The sequence below is a fragment of the Aquarana catesbeiana genome, linkage group LG08 (assembly GCF_042186555.1).
Source record: "Aquarana catesbeiana isolate 2022-GZ linkage group LG08, ASM4218655v1, whole genome shotgun sequence".
Classification (NCBI taxonomy): domain Eukaryota; kingdom Metazoa; phylum Chordata; class Amphibia; order Anura; family Ranidae; genus Aquarana; species Aquarana catesbeiana.
In genome coordinates this window covers 280,498,303-280,521,492 of record NC_133331.1, presented here as the reverse complement: position 1 = coordinate 280,521,492, position 23,190 = coordinate 280,498,303, and the positions used below count along the sequence as shown (strand labels likewise).

Below are 23,190 nucleotides of genomic sequence, written 5' to 3'. Positions count from 1 at the left end.
AGCGTATCTTATCCAAAATTCCCTACACCATAAGAATGATCATAGCGGCTGTTCCACTGCTTGATCGTTCTTACGGGAGGCGAAAGGGGACGTCCCCCCCTCCCGCCACCCTCCGGTGCTTCTACCGACTCACCGCTACGATCAAAGCCAGGATCTTTTTTTTTTTTTTTTTTTTTTTCCTTTCAGGCTTCCCAGCCTAGAGGTGAGATGTGAGGTCTTATTGACCCCATATCTCACTGTAAAGAGGACCTGTCATGCCATATTCCTATTACAAGGGATGTTTACATTCCTTGTAATGGGAATAAAAGAGGTCAAAAAAAAATTTTTTTTTTTGAAAAAAGCATCAAACTAAGATAAATAAAGTAAAATGAACAAAAAAAAAAAAAAAAAAAAAATTTTAAAGCGCCCCTGTCCCTGTGTGCTCGCATGCAGAAGCGAACGCATAAATAAGTCCTGCCCACATATGAAAACGGTGTTCAAACCACACATGTGAGGTATCGGTGCAATCGGTAGAGCGAGAGAAATAATTTTGGCCCTAGACCTCCTCTGTAACTCAAGACATGTAACCAGTAAAAAGTTTTAAAGCGTCGCCTATGGGGATTTTTGAGTAGCGAAGTTTGACGCCATTCCACAAGCGCGTGCAATTTTGAAAGGTGACATGTTGGGTATCTATTTACTCGGCGTAACTTCATCTTTCACATTATGTAAAAACATTGGGCTAACTTTACTGTTTTGTTTTTTTTTTTAAATCACAAAACTGTTTTTTTTTTTTTCCAAAAAAAACGCGTTCAAAAAATTGCTGCGCAAATACCGTGCGAGATAAAAAGTTGCAATTACCGCCATTGTATTCTCTAGGGTCTTTGCTAAAAAAACATATATAATGTTTTGGGGTTCTATGTAATTTTCGAGCAAATAAATGATGATTTTTACATGTAGGAGAGAAATGTCAGAATTGGCCTGGGTGCTCCAGAACGCCTGAAGGTGCTCCCCTGCGAACGCCTGAAGGTGCTCCCCTGCGAACGCCTGAAGGTGCTCCCCTGCATGTTGGGCCTCTGTATGTGGCCACGCTGTGTAAAAGTCTCACACAGGTGGTATCGCCGTACTCGGGAGTAATAGCAGAATGTGTTTTGGGGTGTAATTTGTGGTATGCATATGCAGTGTGTGAGAAATAACCTGCTAATATGACAATTTTGTGAAAAAAAAAAAAAGTGAAAAAAAAAAAAAACTTGATTTTGCAAAGAATTGTGGGAAAAAATGACAGCTTCAAAAAAACTCACCATGCATCTTTCTAAATACCTTGGAATGTCTTCTTTCCAAAAAGGGGTCATTTGGGGGGTATTTGTACTTTTCTGGCATGTTAGGGTCTCAAGAATATAGATAGGCCGTTAGTACTTCAGGTGTGATCAATTTTCAGATATTCGCACCATAGCTTTTGGACTCTATAACTTTCACAAAGACCAATTAATATCCACTGATTTGGGTTATTTTTACCAAAGATATGTAGCGGTATAAATTTTGGCCAAAATATATGAAGAAAAATTACTAATTTGAAAATTTTTATAACAGAAACTAAGAAAAATGCATTTTTTTTTTTACAGATTTTTCGGTCTTTTTTCTTTTATAGCGCAAAAAATAAAAAACCCAGAGGTGATTAAATACCACCAAAAGAAAGCTCTATTTGTGTGAAAAAAGAACAAAAATTTCATATAGATACAGTGTTGCATGACTGAGTAATTGTCATTCAAATTGTGAGAGCACCAAAAGCTGAAAATTGGTCTGGTTATTAAGGGGGTTTAAGTACCCAGTGGTCAAGTGGATATTGTAGTACGCTATCTTATTATAGAGAAAATGATTTTCCACCCTGGAGCTGAAACTCTTCACACTAATCCTGCTTGGTTCAAATATTAGACTATGTATATTTGCATGTGTGTGTATATATATATATATATATATATATATATTGTGGGAGATTAGCTTGTGGGGATCACCTTTTCTGGAAAATAAGGTCAGCGTGCAGGCAGTTTCTTTAAAATCTGGCGGGTTGCCTGGCTAATTTAGCAGAGGTTTGCAAAGTCATGAAAACAAACAAAAAAAAACATTAAAGTAAATCTTTGCCGTCCGGCGCTAAACTATACAGTAGACTGCTCTCTGTATGGTGTGGGGCTGGTCCCCGTCACCCACAAAACAGGTGTTAAAGCAAACCTTCTTTTTACATCCAAACAGAGCTCTCTGTCTCAGATTCCCTTCCGACTCTCAGGCTTCACATGCGTTCTATTGTAAGAGACTGAACTTGAATCCGGCCCGGGTTTTTCCAGCCTCTGTGGCAGGCTAGGTTCCGGTCCTGATGTTGTGGTCCACTTGAGTCCACGCTCAGGTGGACTTTAAATGAGCAGGAAATGAGCACAGGAGGGCTCTGGCCTGAGACTCGGAAGGGAATCTGAGACAGAGAGCTCTGTTTGCGTCAGCATACCAAGTCATTTTGGACAATTTCATACTCCCAACTTTGTGAGAACAGTTTTGTGGATGGCTCCCATCTATAAACCACCTAATTCTTGCTACACTCCTCCAATAAAGTATCTCTATGGCAGCCCTTCTGTATTCTGCTTATTAGTCTCTATAAAGTAAGTCTTATAAAGTTTATCATATAAGTCTCATTTGAATGAATTTTCAGAATAAGACTTTTTAGTTCTTATATGCTTTGTTTTATTTGGACCATGCAGGGCAAAAATGCTGTGCCTTAAAAGTCCCATTAAATCTTTGTAGCTCTTTTAGATGATATAGTGTTCCCATGTTCCATCTGCTGGTTGCTGCACTCCAACCTGGACCCGGCTCACCTTCCTGCTGCACACCAGATGTGATGTCTGCACCGGACACTCCCAGAATATATACACCTGAACCAAAGTGACAGCTGATGACTTCTTTCTGGTTCACTTGTTGATTTCTCAGTGCATCCTGGGATATCTCATACTTGCAATACCTCCAATACAAAACGAAGCTAACGCTTAATAAAAGCCTAACAAATGCTGCAGGTGCTGTTAGCCCTCATGCACACGAGATGCCGGTGCAAACTCTGCTGAACACGTTTTTAAAAGCTGAAACCGGCGTTTAGAAACGCCCGTTTTGCCGCGTTTGCATGCTGCGTTTAGCCGCGTTTTACTACGTTTGCATCTAGAAGCGTCTGCAGAGCAGAGAATGACATTTTGCGACCCAACTTTGGGGCCCAGTATCTCAGGGCCACTTGGTGCTAGGAACCCCAAATTTGGTGTGCTAACATAGTGAAACTAGCACTACAATATATCCAAATGGGTTCTTAGCACCAAGTGACCCTGAGATATGGGGCCCCAAATTCAGGTCCCAAAATGTCATTCTCTGCTGCAGAACAGTGCTTTACATTTTGTGACCCAACTTTGGGGCCCCATATCTCAGGGCCACTTGGTGCTAGGAAACCCCAAATTTGGTGTGTTAACACAGTTGGAATAACACTATAACATATCCAAATTTGGGGTTCCTAGCACCAAGTGGCCCCGAGATATGGGGCCCCAAAATCGGGTCACAAAATGTCATTCTCTGCTGTAGAAAAGTGCTTAACATTTTGCGACCCGACTTTGGGGCCCCATATCTCGGGGCCACTTGGTGCTAGGAACCCCAAATTTGGATATGTTGTAGTGCTAGTTCCACTGTGTTAGCACACCAAACAACCAGCTGGAACTGGAAACGTCCCCGATAAATGCACATATTCGCCAGCACACCTCAGATTGTCAATTACGTCCAAATCTTTATTGGAAAATGATCACATCACAGAAGACATAGTGCAACATTTCGGGGGCCATGCAGGACCCCTTTGTTAGTCATGTGATGATCACATGACTGATGAAGGGGTACTGCACGGCTCCGAATATGTGCATTTGGTTAATGCCACATTTTAAAGCAAATGTGAACGAGCCCTTAGGCCCCATTCACACTGCAGCGCCGCTAAAATAGCGCTAAAGCGGCGGTTGTTTTTGCAGCATTTTAACAGTGCTTTCTCGGCGCTAGCGGGTGGATTTTTAAGGTCACGAGACAATGTGACCTTTAAAAAAAAAGGAAGAAAGTCCAGTATTGCGGCGCTTTCAAAGCGCAGCCTATTCATTTCAATGGGCAGGGGGGTTTTGGGAGCGCTATTTATAGCTCTGCCAAGTCGCCCCAAAGATGCTGCTTGCAGGACTTTTCCTAACGTACCACAAGCGCACGGCTTGAGTGTGAAAGCACTCATTGCACAGGATGGGAGGCAGTTTTCAAGCGCTTTTTAGAGGCGATTTGTAGCGCTAAAATGCCTGAAAACTGCCTCCGGCTCTCCTCCTTACCTAATGTTATTATGTGTTACCAGCCAAGAGACGTGACCAGTCTCCCCCCACACACACTCTCTGGGGTCTCTCATATATCTCAGTACAGGGGGCTTCACTCTCATCTTTATTCACAGACCCCGGAGACACCAGAACCACTCGGAGAGACGTCAAAGCTAACGAGGAGAAAGGAGAACATGTGAGAATTAAAGAGGAGGAATCTCCTATAGAGATCAGCACAGGTGAATAAGAAACAACATAAAGAAAAGTATCACTGATCTAGTTGCGGAAATCACATTCTTCATTGGTTATGTGTATTTTTGACAGGTGGACCCGGTAATAAAAATACACCAGAGAGATGTTCCGGTTCTCCTAATTCCTGGGATTCTACAAAGGAAGGACATGAGACCCAACATGATGATCAGGTAGATGGGGATGGGGGGGTCCTTTAAATTATTTAGTTAAGAATTAGAAAAAAAAGGGTTATGCGATTTAAATTCCTAACAATCACCAAGCCCGACTTCAACTTGGGAATTATGTTTTATTAATTCACGTATCTGGCAGTTATGCTTCAAAGAGACCTCAAAGTAGAGCCCATCTGCAGCCAAAACTTTTTTCTCAGGTTTAGATGACCTATGGAAGGGTTAGAGCCCCCGTCACCTTTTTGGTATTGATTTATTTTTGGCTAAGAGATATTTCCCCATCTGCTCCCCTAAGCTGCAAAGGGTTTACACATGGTACAGCAAAGATTATCTCCTCCGTCACATTCGGCATTTAATTGAATGGGGCTGCGTCACAAGCACCCGGCAAAGATCTATATAACATTCTGTTTGAAACTTGGAATGTTTTGTTAAATTCAGGATGAAAATCTGATTTATATTAAAGTGGAAGTGAAAGAAGAAGCAGAAGAGACCTATGCAGAGAGTGATGAGGACGTTCCTCCAGAGATCCGCACAGGTGCGTCATATACACTAAATCTAGATTCTTCTTGTTCTGTACTTACCAAAGCTTAAAGTGGGGTTCCACCCAAAAAAACAAAAATACCTGAAAAATTCTTAAAAACAAAAAAAATTTGGATATATATTTTTTTTTTTACTTACCTCTAAATGCCTGTTGCTAGGTGGTCCCTCGTAGTCTGCCTCTTTCTTTGCCTGGGCTGGTGACATCACTTCCCCCTCGGCACAGGAAGGGCTCGGCTCTGCTCCCTCCCTCCTGTCAATCATCTGGGACCCATTACAGGTCCCAGGTGATTGAGCGGCCAATCACGACGTACGGCGCCGCTCGCGCATGCGCAGTGGGTGCCAGGCTGTGAAGCCACAGCCCGGTGCCCACAGTTGAAATGCCGGCGCCGACGAGCGGAGGGGGGGGACGAGCGGGGCTTTGATCCCTCGCATCGCTGGACCCAGGGACAGGTAAGTGTCCAATTAAAAGTCAGCAGCTGCAGTATTTGTAGCTGCTGACTTTTAATTTTTTTTTTTTTTAATGGACCCCCTGGGTGGAACTCCTCTTTAATTGAACAAGCTTCAGTTAGAAGCTCATTGGTTTCTATGCAGAAGTGAGCCTGATTTTGCACTTTCCAGCTTTAGTAAATAAACCCCACTGTGTACCTAAAAGTGGGGTATGCCTGTATAGCAATCTGTTTTTCTCCTCCACCCCCCGAAAAAATAACTTACAATTTAGAATGTTGTGACGGACTGCTGATACCCCCGACTGGGTATCTCTGCCAGAGAGCTGCTTCCTTTCTGCTGGAACTCAGGAACAAGGTGTTATATCTAGGAATTGCAACCGAGAACTGGACGACACTAGCTTAGGTGCAAATAGGAACAACTTTATTGAACAGAAATACAGGTTTTTATACACTTCAAAAATATGGGCAGTCCCCACATCAACACTGCAAACTTCAAACAGCAATACAATTAACAGCTAACAGTGATCTAATTAAACAGTAAGCTAATTAGCAGCTAACTAATTAACCAGTAAGCTAATTAACAGCTAGACAAGCTTTGATTAGTCAGGAAGTGCCCACCCCAGGCTGTCCGATAACAATGCTCTATCATTCAAGAAAACCCAGGGCTGTCTAAATCTCATTAATAGGGATAGGCGAAGGGTTCAGCCCGAGTATGAGTTAGGGCCGAACATTTGCCTGTTCTGCCGTTCGCCCAACACCCGAATTCGCAGGGTGTTCGCCTCGACGAACGCTGAGAGCTGCACGGTGCATTCTGTGCCCTGATTGAGCAAAGCTGACAGCTGAATATTTTTTTTTTTTATTTTAAGTGCCGGTAAAAAAAAAAAATAAAGGAAAAAAAAAAAAAAACATTGAAGGTTTATATGCAAGTAATTGGCCATAAAATGGGTATGGGGGTCTGGGTACTGCCCTGGGGAACATGTATCAATAAAAAAAAAATAAACAATCAATTTTTCAGGAGCAGTGATTTTAATGATGCTTAAAGTGCAACAATGAAAATAAAAAATTCCTTTAAATATTGTGCCAGGGGCCCCCCTTAACATGCCTGTAAAGTGGCGCATTTGTAGTATATACAGAACATGCTGCAGCAAAACTGACATTTCTAAAGAAAGAAATCCCCATTTAAAATGACACGCAGTTACAATTGCCTGCACCCAGCTATTAAAAAATAAAGAGAAAAACGCCAACATTAAAAAAAAAAAAAACTAACGTGGGGTCCCCACCCCCCCAAACTTCGTACTAGATCCTTATCCGAGCGTGCAGCCCGGCAGGTCACAAAACAGGGGGTGGGATGGGTGAGCAAGCGCCCCCCCCCCCCTTTCTGAACCATACCAGGCCACATGCCCTCAACATGGGGGGGTGGGTGCTTAGTATCTCTCAATGTAAATCCACCATCAATCATGACGACTGCCAGACCCGAAAAAAATGAAAACACTTCCGCCTCTTAGAAGGCCTCCTGCCGACTGCTCTCTCTTCACTTTGACAGTTCTTATATAGGCAAAGGACGGGGCCACCCAGTTCCCTCACTCGGTGGCACCGCGGGAGGCCTCCCAGGAGGCGGAAGTGTTTTCATTTTTTTCTATTTTTTGGGTCCGGCAGGCGTCATGATTGACGGTGGATTTACATCGAAGGATACTTTTTTATTTTTTTAATAATGGACTTGTCAAAAACTGTTTCCTGTAGTTTTTACTTTTTGACACTTTTATGGTGAATGGGTACAGGTACGATGTACCCGATACCCATTAACATGGGGGGGGCACCTTGTTAAAGGGTGTTTGCAGATCCCGATAAGCCCCCCACCCGCAGCCCTCAACAACCACAGCCCAACATGGGGAAAAGGTGCTTTGGGGTATTGAGGGCAAGTGGCCTGGTATGGTTTGGAAGGGGGGAGGGGGCACTCACTCATCACGCCCCATCCTTTTCCTGACCTGCCAGGCTGCACGCTCGGATAAGGGTCTGGTATGGATGTTGGGGGGGACCCCACGCTGTTTTTTTGTATTTTTTTGACATGGGGTTCCCCTTAAAATGCATACCAGACCCAAGGGGCCTGGTATGGACTGGGGGGCTCCATGCTGCTTTTTTCTTTATTTTTTTTAATAGCCAGGTGAAGGCAATTGTAACTGCGTGTCATTTTAAATGGGGATGTCTTTCTTTAGAAATGTCAGTTTTGCTGTAGCATGTTCTGTATATGCTACAAATGCGCCACTTTACAGGCACATGAAGGGGGGCCCCCGGCACGATATTTAAAGGAATTTTTCATTTTCATTGTTGCACTTTAACCACTTCAATACCAGGCACTTAGACACCTTCTTGCCCAGCCAATTTTCAGCTTTCAGCGCTGTCGCAATTTGAATGACAATTGCGCGGTCATCCATCACTATACCCAAACACATTTTTTATCACTTTGTTCCCACAAATAGAACTTTATTTTGGTGGTATTTGATCACCTCTGCGTTTTTTATTTTTTGTGCAACAAATAAAAAAAGACCAAAAATTTTGAAAAAAAAAACAAGTTTTTCTTTGTTTCTGTTAATTTCTTTTGTACATAAGTATGTTTTCTTCTTCAATGATGGACACTTATATGGCTGCACTGACGGGCACTGATAAGGCGGCACTGATGGGCACTGATGAGGTGGCACCAATGAGGTGGCACTGATGATGGCCACTGATAGGTGGCACTGATAGGTGGCACTGATGGGCACTGATAGGTGGCACTGGTATGCGGCACTGATGGGCACTCTTAGGTGGCACTGATGGGCACTCATAGGCGACACTGATGGGCACTCGTAGGCGGCACTGATGGGCACTTATGGGTGGCACTGATGCGTACTTATGGGTGGCACTGATAGGTGGCATGGATGGGCACTGATAGGTGGCACTGATGGACACTGATGGGTGGCACTGATGACACTGATGGGTGGCATTGCTGGGGCATCCCCCTTTTTTGTAATGTAAATATGAGGTGCCAGTCAGTGCCCATTTGACATATTTTTGGCATTTTTTTTTACATGTGGATGGCCATGGGGGATGTACCTGGCCATCCACATGCTGGGGGCTTCCCTGGTGGTCTTGGGGGCTTCCCTTGTGGTCTAGTGTGGGCATCTGAGGGGTGGCTGTGCTGATAAACAATCAGCGCATACCTCCCTGTCAGGAGAGCCACCGATCTGCTCTCCTCTACTCGTGTCTGTCAGACGCGAGTGAGGAAAAGCCCATCAACGGCTCTTCCTGTTTACATCGTGATCAGCCGTGATTGGACAAGGCTGATCACGTAGTAAAGAGCCTCCGCCGGAGGCTCTTTACCGAGATCGGTTTAGCGGTGTGTCAGACTATCACACCGCACCACCGATCGCCGCGATACGCGCCCCCAAGGGGGCGCAGCGCCTGTTATCCTGAAGGATGTCATATGACGCCCAGTCAGCATAACTGAACCACCGCCCGGCCGTCATTCTGCTATAGGCCAGGCGGGAAGTGGTTAAGCCTCATTATAATAACTACTCCTGAAAAAAACAATAATTTTTTTATGATATATGTCCCCCAGGGTAGTACCCGACTCCCATACCCCTTTTATGGCCAATTACTTGCAAATAATGCAGTTTTCTTTCTTTCTTTATTTTTTTTTATTCAGCTTTCAGCAGGGAAACCCATTGACGGCTAATGACTCATCGGTTGTTAAGGACGCGGCGGCCAGCTTCCCGACCCCATTCCTTGACAACCAGCTTACACTGCTCCGGCCGAACTCGTCGCCCATCCCTATTCTCTACTAGTCATGACCCATGCTGGGTTTCCAGTATTGTTTTAAGAGACTTACTTAGACTTATAGGTTTGTAAATGTGTACAGTAAATGTGAAGGAAACTGGTCAGGACATTTTTTTGGACCTATAGGTCTATGAATTGTAATGTGGGCTAGAAAGAACAGATTTACAAATAGCATAAACCTCCCCTATTAACCACTTGACCTGCAGAAGATTTACCCCCCCCCTATATGACCAGGCCATTTTTTGCGATACGGCACTGCGTTACTTTAACTGACAATTGCACAGTCATGCAACGCTGTACGTAATGTAAATGAAGTTTATGTCATTTTTTCCCACAAATAGACCTTTCTTTTGATGGTATTTGATAATCTTTTTTTTTTTTTTTTTTGCGCTATAAATAAAAAAAACATTGTTTTAGCGGTTTCAAAAAAAGCAGTTACATTCCTGGAGTTCCAGGATTGCTAACTGATCACATGTGCAGCGCCATGGCAATTGCAAATCAAACAGAAGCAGCTTTCTTGTCTTTAAAGGATAGGAGGGTTTAATTTTGCTTTAACCTGTTGCGGACCGCCCACCGTAGATTTACTGCGGCAGGGCGGTCGCTCTGTGCCAGATCATGTACCTGGTACGTAGTTTGTCACTACTGGGTCTGGGCACACGCGCCGCTGGCGACCTGCTCCTGCTGTGATTGGACACAGCGGGAGCCAATCAGCAGGTCCGGCGGATGCGATGTCCGCCGAGACCCACCGATCCTTCAGGAGAAAGGCAGAACAGCAGTCTGCCTATGTAAACAAGGCAGACCGCCATTCTGTGAGAGGGGAATGCGTTGATCCTGTTGTCTTGCTAAGCAAAAACACAGATCTTTACAATCCACCAAACAAAGCACCTCCCCCACACAGTTAGCAAGCACTCCTAAGGAACACAGTTGTTTTGCTTGCGTCTATATAGCAGGGTTACTCTGGGGTATAAGCAAGGAAGCTAAGACTTCTGCAGTGTGTAAATGTGCTTTTACTATACAAAGATGCTGTACATACAAAACTATTACAATCTTAGGAATACAATACAAGACTGACAGATATCTATAATAAGCAAAATGCCTAGCAAATGAACAGCCTATGGTCTAAATCAGTACAAATACACTTAAAGGTTACTTATCTTCTGTTACTGTATGTTCGTGATCTCCATTGGCAACGATTCTTCTGGAAATCAGGCACTGTTCTTGTATCATGAGTGGCTTCTGATCTTCAAAGCATGATGATGTGTGTCCCTAGCTTATGCCTGAATTCCCCTTTTATGTGTCAGGCTGTTTACCATAGTTACCAAACAACAGAAAACATGCCTGTTTACTGTAGCTGTAGAAACAATGGACTGTTGAAAACTGTCAATTGAATACAACAATGGTATCTACGTACCCATTGTCTACTCAAGCCAAAACCTGACAGTAATCTAACAGTCATTCTTTCAGTTTGAGAGCTGAAAGAATCTCAAACAAGTAATGTCTTACTTGTTTACTGTAGCTATAGAGACAATAGCCTGTTGAAAACTGTCAGTTGAATACAACAATGGTATCTACGTAGCCACTGTATGAAACAGCATTTGTTTGAGAAATCTACTCAAGCCAAACAACTGACAGTAATCTGACCAACTCACTATTGTGTAATGTTATGTCCCATGTATCTTATGTCTGATTAATATAAAAAAAATCATATTGTAACAAATGCAACACAACAGTTAACCCTTTGATCGCCCCTGGTGTTAAACCCATTCCCTGCCAGTTTTATTTGTACAGTGACAGTGCATATTTTTTTGCACTGATCACTGTATTAGTGTCACTGGTCCCAAAAATGTGTCAGGTGTCCGTTTTTTCCGCTGCAATATCGCAGTCCCGCTACAAGTCCTTGATCACCGCCATTACTAGTAAATAAAAAAAATAATAAATAAAAATATGCCATAGTTTGGAGCCGCTATAATGTTTTCACAAACCAATCAATATACACGTATTGTTTTTGTTTTTTTTACCAAAAATATGTATCAGAATATATATTGGCTTAAATTGATGAAGAAATTTGTTTTTTTACATTTATTTATTGGGTATGTTTTATAGCAGAAAAAAAAAAATATTGTGTTTTTTCAAAATTGTCGGTCTTTTTTTGTATATAGCACAAAAAATAAATGTGATCAAATACCACCAAAAGAAAGCTCTATTTGTGGACATCAATATTATTTGGGTAAAGCATCGCACGCCCTCCAATTGTCAGTTAATGTAATGCAGTGCTGTATCGCCAAAAAATGGACTGGACATGAAGGGGGGCAAACAACTTTCTGGAGCTGAAGTGGTTAAGGCTGTCAGCAGACCGCCCTCTACAAATTTGTCAGTGCCTAAAAATTGAGAGCAACTGAGCATGGGCAGAGCAAGGTGAGACAGGGGGGTTTGTTTACTAAAGGCAAATCCACTTTGCACTACAAGTGTACTTGGAAGTGCAGTTGCTGTAGATCTGAGGGGGACGTGCAAGGGAAAAAAAAAAAACGGCATTTTTGCTTGCACATGATTGGATGATAAAATCAGCAGAGCTTCCCCTCATTTTGATCTTCCCCTCAGATCTACAGCGGCTGCCCTTCCAAGTGTACTTCCAAAGTGGATTTGCCTTTAATAAATCAACCCCAGAGTGTTACTTGATTTTAAACAGTATAGACACTTATTTTTAATGTTTTACATAGCTACATACAGTAGTTACATAGTTGGTAAGATTGAATAAAGACACCAGTTCAACCTGTGTACATGATGTATGTGTGTTCATGTCAATAATAATTTCCCATATCTCTGTATATTGTGTTCACTAAGATGCACGTCAAAGAGACTTTTAAAACTATAAATACTTCCTGCTGATACCACTGATTGTGGAAGAGAGTTCCACATCCTTAACCTCCCTGACAGTGAAAAATCCCTTACGCAGCTTAAAGAGAGGGTCCACCTGAAAAAAAATGATTAAAAGCCAGCAGCTACAAATACTGCAGCTGCTGACTTTTAATAAACGGACACTTACCTGTCCAGGAGTCCAGCGACGTCGGCAGCCGAAGCCGGGCAATAGCTCGGCTCTCGGCTGCTGCCGCCGCCATTCTCTGTGAGGGAATAAGGAAGTGAAACGTTGCGGCTTCACTTCCCAGTTCCCTACTGCGCATGCGCGAGTCGCGCTGCAGGTCCTAAGTGATCCCCGCTATCTCCTGGGACCTGTGTGTTTCCCAGGAGACAGCGAGGGGTGCGGGAGGGGGCGTGACTCCCGCGGGAGTCTATTCCCGGCAGTAGGTGCAGATAACTGTCTAATACAGGTATCTGCACCCCCCTCCCCCCTGAAAGGTGCCAATTGTGGCACCGGAGGGGGGGGGGGAATCAGATGAGCGGAAGTTCCACTTTTGGGTGGAACTCCCGCTTTAAGGTTAAACTGCTTCTCCTCCAATCTTATTGTGTGGCTCCGTGTCTTCTTATGCCGCATACACACACGCGGAATTTCCGACAGAAAGAGTCCGATGGGAGCTTTTCATCGTATATACCGACCGTGTGTATACCCCATCGGACTTTTTCCGTCGAAAATTCAGACGGACTTAGATAGAGAACATGTTCTATATTTTTCCGACGGAACTAATTACTGTCGAAAAAAAAAACGCTTGTCTGTATGCCGTTCTGACGCACCAAAAACGACGCATGCTCTGAAGCAAGTACGAGACGAAGCTATTGGCTACTGGCTATTGAACTTCCGTTTTCTAGTCCCATCGTACGTGTTGTACGTCGCCGTGTTCTGGACGGTCGGAGATTGGTGTGATCGTGTGTACGCAAGACAGCTTGAGCGGAACTCGGAAAAACCTTCAGAGTTTATTCCGACGGCAAAACCGGTCGTGTGTACGTGGCATTACTCTCCTGAGACTGAATAGTTTTCTACTATTGGGATCACCATTGAGATATTTGTATATCGCTATTATATCTCCTGTCAAGCGTCTCTTCTCTTGAGAGAATAAGTTTAGTGCTTGTAGTTGTTCCTCATAGCTGAGGTCCGCCAGTCCCTAATTTTGTTGCCCTTCTCTGGACGGCACACACCAGATGTGGCTGAACCAGAGTGCCTGTCGGCCACCCGCGATCGATCCCGACAGAGACAGAACGGAAATCTGTCAATGTTAACAGAGAGATCTCTGTTCTGTCAGGGGAGGAGAGACAGATCTGCTGCTCCTAAAGATTACGGACAACGATCGGTCTCTTCCTTCAGGCAGACCCATCCCCCCACAGTTAGAACACACATGAGGGAATACATTTAACCCCTTCGGTCACCCCCCTAGTGTTAACCCCTTCCCTGCCAGTGACATTTATACAGTAATTAGTGGCTGTTTTTATGGCACTGATCACTGTATAAATGTCAGTGGTCCCAAAAAAAGTGTCCGATCTGTCTGCCGCAATGTCGCAGTCCCGCTAAAAATCACTGATCACCAATCGCCACCATTACTAGTAAAAAAATAAAAATACCATAAATCTATACCTTATTTTGCAGATGCTATATTTTTTGTGCAAACCAATCAATATACGCTTATTGCGTTTTTTTTTTTTTTTTTTTTTACCAAAAAATATGTAGAAGAATATATATCCACCCAAACAGATAAAGAAATTTAGGTTTTTTTTTTATTTTTGGGGGGTTATTTATTAGCAAAAAGTAAAAAAAAATTTTTTTTTTTTTTTCAAAATTAATGCTCTTTTTTTGTTTATAACGCAAAAAAAAAAAAAAAAAAACGCAGAGGTGATTAAATACCACCAAAAGAAAGCTCTATTTGTGGGAAAAAAAGGACGTCAATTTTCTTTGGGTACAGCGTCGCACGACCGCACAATTGAGGCAGTGCCGTATCGCAAAAAATGGCCTGGTCATTAAAGTGGAGGGCCACCCTGAAAAAAAAATTGCACCAAAAATCCTAAAAAAAATAAAAAAAAAACATTTGAAAAAAAAAAAAAAAAAAACTTACCTGAACCCTTGTTGCTAGGCAGTCTTCCTAATCTGCCTCCTCCTATTCCGCGGCGTGTTCTGCTCCTAGCTGAGAACTTTCTGGGAACTGTGTGTGTTCCCAGAAAACCACGGGGCCATTCACAGATCGCCGCGCCGCTCGCGTGTGCGCAGTAGGAAACTGGCAGTAAAGCCGCAAGGCTCCACTGCCTGTTTCCCTTACCTAGGATGGCGGTGCCGGGACCCGAGAGCCAAGGGACGGGTCGGCCTCGGGCGGCCGACATCGCTGGCACTCAGGACAGGTTAGTACTTTTTTTTTTTTTTAAATTATAGTGTCCGGAATCCCGCTTTAAGGGGGCAAATCCTTCCTGTCCTTAAAGCGGAGTTCCACTGGTTTTTGAGTTTTTTAAGTCAGCAGCTACAAAAAGTATAGCTGCTGACTTTTTATAAACAGACACTCATCGGTCCCACGGTCCAGCAATGTGGCCGCCCGGAGCCTCCGTTCTCTCCCCCTCTTCTTCGTGGCGCCGACATTGTGAGTGTGGGTGCCCGGCTGTGACAGTTTGCGGCTTCACAGCCAGCCGCGCTGTGCTCCGTCAATGGCCAGGCAATGTTCTGGGACCTGTAATGTGTCCCAGAACATTGCTGGGAGGGAGGGGCCGCCCAGGAGTCGCCTAGGTGACCAGAAGTCGAAAGGAGGAAGTGGGACAGGAAGTCCCACTCCAAACCAGGTACCCCCCCCCCCCCCCCCCAAAAAAAAAAAAAAAAATGAAATGCCAATTGTGGCATGTCAGATGGCAAGGGGTACTTAAAGCGGACGTTCCACTTTTGGACCTTGGGGTAGCCCACTAAACACTCCAGACCAGTCTGAGTACCCGCTATTTATCACCACACTTTGGACACACCCCTTAAACCAGTCTTCTATCCATAAACAAACCCTATTTCCATGCCTACAGACCTCAGTTTGTAAATGAAGCATCTATGGGGACTGTATCAAGTCCTTTTACAAAATCCAGATACACCACATTCACAGGCCAACCTTTATCTAGATGGCAGCCCACTTCCTCATAGACTGTTAAGAGATTGCTTTGGCAAGAACGATCTTTCATAAACCTCTGCTGATTACTACTAATGATACTGTTTTCAACAGAAAACTTTTGGTTATAGTCCCTTACCATCCCCTCTAATAGTTTACATAAAATCGTTGTAAGACTGACAGGCCTGTAGTTTCCAGGAATATATCTCTGCCCTTTTTTGAATACTACCACATTGGCTACCACATAGTACCACATTGGCTACCACATAGTACCACATTGGCTTTTTTCCAATCAGCTGGTACCATTCCATTCAGCATAGGCGTGCGCGGCCTATTGTATTAGGGTGTGCACCCTTAAGCTCAAACACACATGCATGTGTATGTGCCTACATATATATGACCCCGGCACATTGATCTCCCTGCCGGCACAGTGAAAGAGAAGAGCATAAACACTTTTCTTATGGCAGAGCAGGTAAGAGGGAGATCTTTACCATGTTCCTGCTGCTACACAGAGTGATAACACTAATGCGCATGGGGTGATTAGGGTGTGCCTGGGCACACCCGGCACACCCTGTTCGCACGCCTATGCCATTCAGTATGCTGTCCATAAGATTAGGAATAATGGTCTGGCAATGACCTGAGTTATTTGAGGACTTTCAGATGTAAGCCATCCGATCCTGGTGATTTATTTCTGTTAAGCTTTTCTAGTCTTTTCTGGTAGCCACAAGAGTACATCCTGTGACAGGTTACTAACAATACAGTCGTGGTTGTTATACCCCTCCTTTTCCTGTGTAAGAACTGAGGTAAGCATTTAGTACAGTTGCCTTCTCCTTGTCATCTGTGACCAGCTTCCCTTCATCGTCCTTTACAGCTATACCTGCAAAAGGGACCACCCTGTAGTAATCTAGCAGGACTTTTTTTTCTGACTAAAGTTCTACTTTAAAAATTGCAGCAGGTACACTATATTGCCAGAAGTATTGGGGCACCTGCCTTTACACTCACATGAACTTTTTTTTTCCCCCCAATAATTTTTATTAAAAGTTTTTTTGTTTTATAGACAAACTTTTGGTAACAAAACACACAAAATGACTCTAATGCTCCGTATACTCGATTGGATTTTCCGACAGCAAATGTTGGATGTGAGCTTGTTGGCGGAAAGTCCGACCGTGTGTAGGCTCCATCGAACAAATGTTGGCTAGCAGGTTCTCAAATTTTCCGCCAACAAATTCTTGTTGTCGGACTTTCCGATCGTGTGTACACAAGTCCGTCGCACAAAAGTTCACGCATGCTCGGAATCAAGTACGAGCCGGAAGCGCTCGGTCTTGTAAAACTAGCCTTCGTAATGGAGATATCACATGACTATTGAACTCCCTTTTTATCGGCTCGCCATATATCTTGTACGTCACTACATTCGTAAATTGTTGGCCAAAATTTTGGAAGTTGGAGCCAACGACCTTTGAACAAAATTCCACGGTTTTGTTGTCGGAAAGTCCGATCGTGTGTACGGGGCATTATAGTGCAGCGCTACCGAGTAATATACACATCCAGATAATCAAGACTAAAGACCATAAACATAGTCCATCTATGCGCGTAATTCACTGCTATGCTCTTCAATCAGTCTTCTTTCTAAATAAAAAGCGCACGCCAACACCAGGTGAAAAACCTGCTCACCTTTTAATAAATTATGGAAATGGAGAGCACTATGGAGTTGCCTTTCTATTTCATGTGGTTGGTTTGAGAAAGAGTCGTTTAAAGGAGTGCCTAATCCCAGGAAGGAAGGAAGGTGACCATCCCAGGGGGGGTCGCAGGAGTTGTAATGAAAAGCCTACAATATTCAGCTGTGAAGTGAGCAGGTTTTTTTTTTTTTTTTCGGTGTTAGCGTGCGCTTTTTATTTAGTAAGAAGACTGGTGATTGAAGAGCACAGCGGTGAATTATACGCATAGATGGACTGTGTTTATGCTCTTTATTCTTGATTATCTGGATGTAAATGACTTTAATGACCATACTGAATTAAGAGAGTATAAAGAGGTGTATATTATTTAGTAGCGCTGCACTATAATTCCCCGTACACACGAGCGGAATTTCCGTCGGAAAAATCTTGGATGGGTTTTTCCAACGGAATTCCGCTCAAGCTTGGCTTGCATACACACGGTCACACAAAATTTCTCTGAACTTTCGACTGTCAAGAACGCGGTGACGTACAACACTACGGCGAGCCGAGAAAATGAAGTCCAATGCTTCAGAGCATGCGTCGAATTGTTTCCAAACATGCGTAGGAATTTTGCGCGTCGGAATTGGTACAGATGATCGGAATTGCCGATCGGAACTTTTTCCGACAGAAAAATTGAGAACCTGCTCTCAATCTTTTGCTGGCGGGAATTCCTCCGGCAGAAGTCTGATGGAGCATACACACGGTCGGAATTTCCGACCAAAAGCTCACATCGGACTTTTGCTGGCAGAATTTACAATCATGTGTACGGGGCATAAGAGTCACTTTGTATGTTATAGTTACGTGTGGTGGAATCACTAATGCCCTGTACACACGGTCGGATTTTCCAAGGGAAAATGTGTGATAGGACCTTGTTGTCGGAAATTCCGACTGTGTGTAGGCTCCATCACACATTTTCCGACACACAAAGTTTGAGAGCAGGATATAAAATTTTCCGACAACAAAATCCGTTGTTGGAAATTCCGCTCAGAATAAATAAAGAGATGAAAGCTATTGGCCACTGCCCCGTTTATAGTCCCGACGTACGTGTTTTACGTCACCGCGTTTAGAACGATCGGATTTACCGACAACTTTGTGTGACCGTGTGTATGCAAGACAAGTTTGAGCCAACATCCGTCGGAAAAAATCCTAGGATTTTGTTGTCGGAATGTCTGAACAAAGTCCGACCGTGTGTACGGGGCATTAGGAGCGTACAGCAGCGACTGAGGAGTTTCAGTATAATTTTACAAAAACAATAATTTGTCGCAATTTCGTATATCTATTCATTTATTTATTTTTTGATCACGTGTTGGTAATAAGGATCACATATTAATATATAGCAGGTAGCACTGATTGTATTTAATACACTGGAACAAAACACAACAGACAAAAAAAAAAAAAAAAAAATGGAAAATTATTATACAGCTGCACCCAGTTACATCATACAAAAGTATAATATAAGACAGCCTCCAAATCTTATAGGGAACTCTAATTACAGTGGTTTGAGGATATAACGTCCAGCAATGGGTACTTGAGACTCTAAGTAACATATTGGCGTGTGGAAGCTCTACTAAGATTATATTATATCAATTATTATATTTGAACCCATACACAACAAGACAATTGTCTATCTTACGTGTCAAAAAAGCCATGAGTATGTTTATACCGACTAATAAGACTTATGCAAAGCTGACCAAGCTAGCGATTATTCATTACTGCTGTATTTTGTCCCTCGCTCAACCAATTAGCACTGCAGTGTTCTATAAGACACTAATGAGAAGAGGGCTAAGCCAGGAACTGCCAACCAGGGCTCCCAGTTTTATTAAATTTATTAGCTATGCCTCTATTCAGATACACTTGTTGTTCTTTCAATAAAGCCACACGTGAACTTTAATGGCATCGTAGTCTTAAGCCTCGTATACACGGTACGATTGTTGGCCAACCGAGCGTCTAATTTTTGTCAAAAGGGCGTGTGCCAGGATCTCGTCATGAATACTAACGTTACACAATTGTCGTGCCACAAACATGAACGTAGCGATGTACTACGAGGAATTTCAGCTCTTGAAAGCCACCCTTTGGGCCCATTCTGCTAATTTCGTGTTTGGTGAGCATGGATTCCAAGCATACGTGTTTGTATTTTCGACTTTTGTGTGACGGATTTGTGTACTGACCATATGAAAATCTGACGTCAACTCGTTGTCCGCCGAAAATTTACTAACCTATCATCCAACATTTGTTGGCCGAAAGTTGGACAACAATTGTCAAAAGGCGCATACTAACGGAAAGATTTTAGGACAACAGTCTGTCAACAGACTATCCCCTGTCAACCGTCGTATCATGTGTACAAGGCTTGAGTCCGTAGAATTCAATATTGAGTTGGCCCACCCTTTGCCGCTATAACAACTTCAGCTCTTCTGGGAAGGCTGTCCACAAGGTTTAGGAGAGTGTCTATGGGAATGTTTGACCATTCTTCCAGAAGCGCATTTGTGAGATCAGGCACTGATGTGGATAAGAAGGCCTGACTCGCAGTCTCTGCTCTAATTCATCCCAAAGGTGTTCTATCAGGTTGAGGTCAGGACTCTGTGCAGGTCAGTCAAGTTCTTCCACCCCAAACTCACTCATCCATGTCTTTATGGACCTTGATTTGTGCACTGGCGTGCAGTCATGTTGGAACAGGAAGGGGCCGTCCCCGAACTGTTCCCACAAAGTTGGTAGCATGAAATTGTCCAAAATGTTTTAGTATGCTGATGCCTTAAGAGTTCCCTTCACTGGAACTAAGGGGTCAAGCCCAACCCCTGAAAAACAATCCCACACCATAATCCCCCCTCCAAATCATTTGGAGCGGTGGCCCAATACCTTTGTCAATATAGCTTGATGAGCGAGTTTGGGGTGGAGGAACTTAACTCGCCTGTACAGAGTCCTGACCTCAAACCGATAGAACACCTTTGGGTGTTCTATGCGAGCCAGGCCTTCTCGTCCAACATCAGTGCCTGACCTCACAAATGCGCTTCTGGAAGAATGGCCAAATATTCCCATAGACGCACTCCTAAACCTTGTGGACAGCTTTCCCAGAAGAGTTGAAGCTGTTATAGCTGCAAAGGGTGGGCCAACTCATTATTGAACCCTACAGACTAGGACTTGGATGCCATTAAAGTTCATGTGCGTGTAAAGGCAGGCGTCCTAATACCTTTGGCAATATAGTGTATGTGTACCTTTCTCATTGCCTATGAGCACCACTCCATATGGTGAATAACGTGTTCTGTAGTAGTGAGGGATCCTGTTCTGTTTACGGTGTTGACCTATCTATGGAATGGTCATTATCTCTATCTGTTTGAAAATTACCAATAAAGAGTGTTAAAAAAAAGTTACTTATAAAATGCCTTTCATTTTGCCTAGATGGACGATACAAAAGATACAACATGGAGAAACAGCCCTTCATCTCTCCAGGAGCAGAAAGTGATGACATTACATCAAATTTACCAGAAGGAATTCTCATTACTTCCAGCCACCACCCAGTGCCTCCCAGTAGGGTCCGATCATCGGCTCCATCTTCATGTTTGGCTAACTTTCCTAAACGGCTTGAAACTTTTCCATGCTCCGAATGCAGCGAGTGTTTTAGCCAAAGAGCAGAGCTGATTGCCCACCAGCAAAGTCACACGGGAGAGAAGACATTTTCATGTCCTGAATGCGGCAAATGCTTTTCTTGGAAGGTTCAGCTTATAAGACACCTTAGAATCCACACCGGGGAAAAACCATTTTCATGCACAGAATGTGGAAAATGCTTCAACGAGAGGTCAAACCTTCTCAGCCACGAGAGAACTCACACAGCTGAGAGACCATATTCCTGTCCCCAGTGTGGCAAATGTTTTACTCAAAGGTCAAATCTCGCTACACACTTAAGAACTCACACCGGAGAGAAACCGTTTTCCTGTGCAGAGTGCGGGAAGTGTTTTTCTCGCAAGTTATCCCTCATCACGCACGAAAGAGGCCACACGGGGGAGAAGCCGTATTCATGTCCAGTATGTGGGAAATCTTTTGCCGCAAAAGACAAACTCATTAAACACCAAAAAATTCACTCAGGAGAGAGGCCGTTTAACTGCTCAGAATGTGGCAAATGTTTTTCTCAGAAAGGGAACCTACTTTCGCATCAGAAGACCCACACGGGGGTGAAGCCATATTCATGTTCCGAATGCGGAAAAAGATTCATCGAGAGATCAGACCTTGTGAAGCATCACAGGACTCACACCGGGGATCACCCGTATGCTTGTTCGGAATGTGGGAAAAAGTTTCCAAAAAAATCCTCTTTAATGTCACATGTCAATTCCCACAAGAGACAAGAGGTTTCTGTGTCTGGAGGTGAGGGCTGAAGGAAGAGTATGAAGACCTAGATGTTTTACTTGCATTTTTAATCCCAGTTTTTCTAAAAGTCAAAAAAACTGCAGCATGTTGCAGGCTCTCCTTTTTGATAGTAGTGTTTGTCCATATTTGATGTTTTATTACAGCAATTAATGAGATTTTGTCCATGGTGGACCTCTGTGAGCTTTTTTTTTTCTGGTCTTAGAAAAGATTGGCATAAGTTAACCAAGGATGGATTTGGATATTCCTTATTTTTGATCAGGTTATCTTCAGCATTGACTTTTTCTGTCCTTGTAGAGTCTTCAACACAGGCAAACATTTCTAAAAATGTAAAGTTCTAGAAAAAAGCAATTCATGATTAAAGCTCTTTGCTGCTGCCCCAATGTACATTGGAATCTTTTTTTTTTTAATATAAATTTTTATCAAGAGTTTTCATACATACACGTTATTACGGTATACCATTGTCCAACATGTGACATATCTCTGTACAATTATCAAATATACCAAGTGTTGATATGATACTGATTATTCAGTTTAGATGAATTATAGTTATTCAATAACCTGGAACAAGTAGTACTTATCGGTTATGCTTATGTTGCATATTAAACTTCAAAATGGGTTATTTCCATTAAAATTCCTTAACTGTGGTGAGTTAAACATATCACCATTAACCAATGTTAGAGAAAAGACAAAGAGGGGGGGGAGTGGAGGGGGGGATGGAGGTAAGGAAAAAGGTAAGGAAGGGTACATACAGGTAGTGATTTGACCTTCATCCGGTCCACAGGAAACAGAATGGTTTTTATTTGTAGAACAAAGAATTCCATATTTCCCAATTGAAAAGATATTTTGCTCCGTAGCCATCTCTGTAAGCTAGGATTTTTTCATAAACAGATATTGTGTTAATTTTTGTAATGATTTCTCTGATGGTGGGGATTTCATCTGATCTCCATTTACACACCAATAAGGACCTGGCGGCGAAGAGTATGTGCATCGCTATAGATCTCACTGATATTGGGTATTCTGACATGTTAATGCTTAGAATGGCCTTCTCGGCAGATGGGGTAGTAATTACTCCTGTTGTTTTCGCTATTAATTTAAAAATTTCTGACCAGAAGCTGCGAATATGCTTGCAGGACCATAGCATGTGGGTCAATGTTCCAACACGGTCGCAGACTCTCCAACATAAGTTAGTGTTTTCTCTAGAGAATTTAGCCATCATGTACGGTGTATAATGCCATCTTGCTGTTAGTTTTGCCGCAAGTTCCTCATAGTTGGAGCATCTTGAGAATCTATGATTACATTTAAATGCGGATAACCATTGATTGTCTGTGAATGTTTGACCTAGTTCTTTTTCCCATTTTTTCAGGGGTGTGAGTTTAGCGAATGATCTTTTGGTATTGATCAGTGTGTACATCAAGGAAATGCCCTTTGTTTTAGTGTCAATGGAGTTCAAGTACCTCCATACTAGAGTTGGCATGGGGGAACTCGAAATTTTCCCTTTGTTGTACCATGATTCGATTTGTAGGTAAGTTAGAAACTCTGATGAAGGTATATGAAGCTTATGTTGTATT

The 23,190-nt window shown here is 43.1% G+C and overlaps 1 protein-coding gene across 1 annotated transcript in view; it reads left to right on the top strand.

The window, feature by feature from the left end:
- LOC141104568 (uncharacterized) overlaps positions 1-23,190 on the top strand; it is a 58,208-nt gene that overhangs the window by 3,015 nt on the left and 32,003 nt on the right. The window contains exons 5-8 of the mRNA XM_073594175.1: positions 4,460-4,564; positions 4,650-4,747; positions 5,183-5,279; positions 20,660-21,603. Of these exons, the coding sequence (XP_073450276.1) occupies positions 4,460-4,564; positions 4,650-4,747; positions 5,183-5,279; positions 20,660-21,603 (1,244 nt within the window). The remainder of the gene's footprint in view (positions 1-4,459; positions 4,565-4,649; positions 4,748-5,182; positions 5,280-20,659; positions 21,604-23,190) is intronic.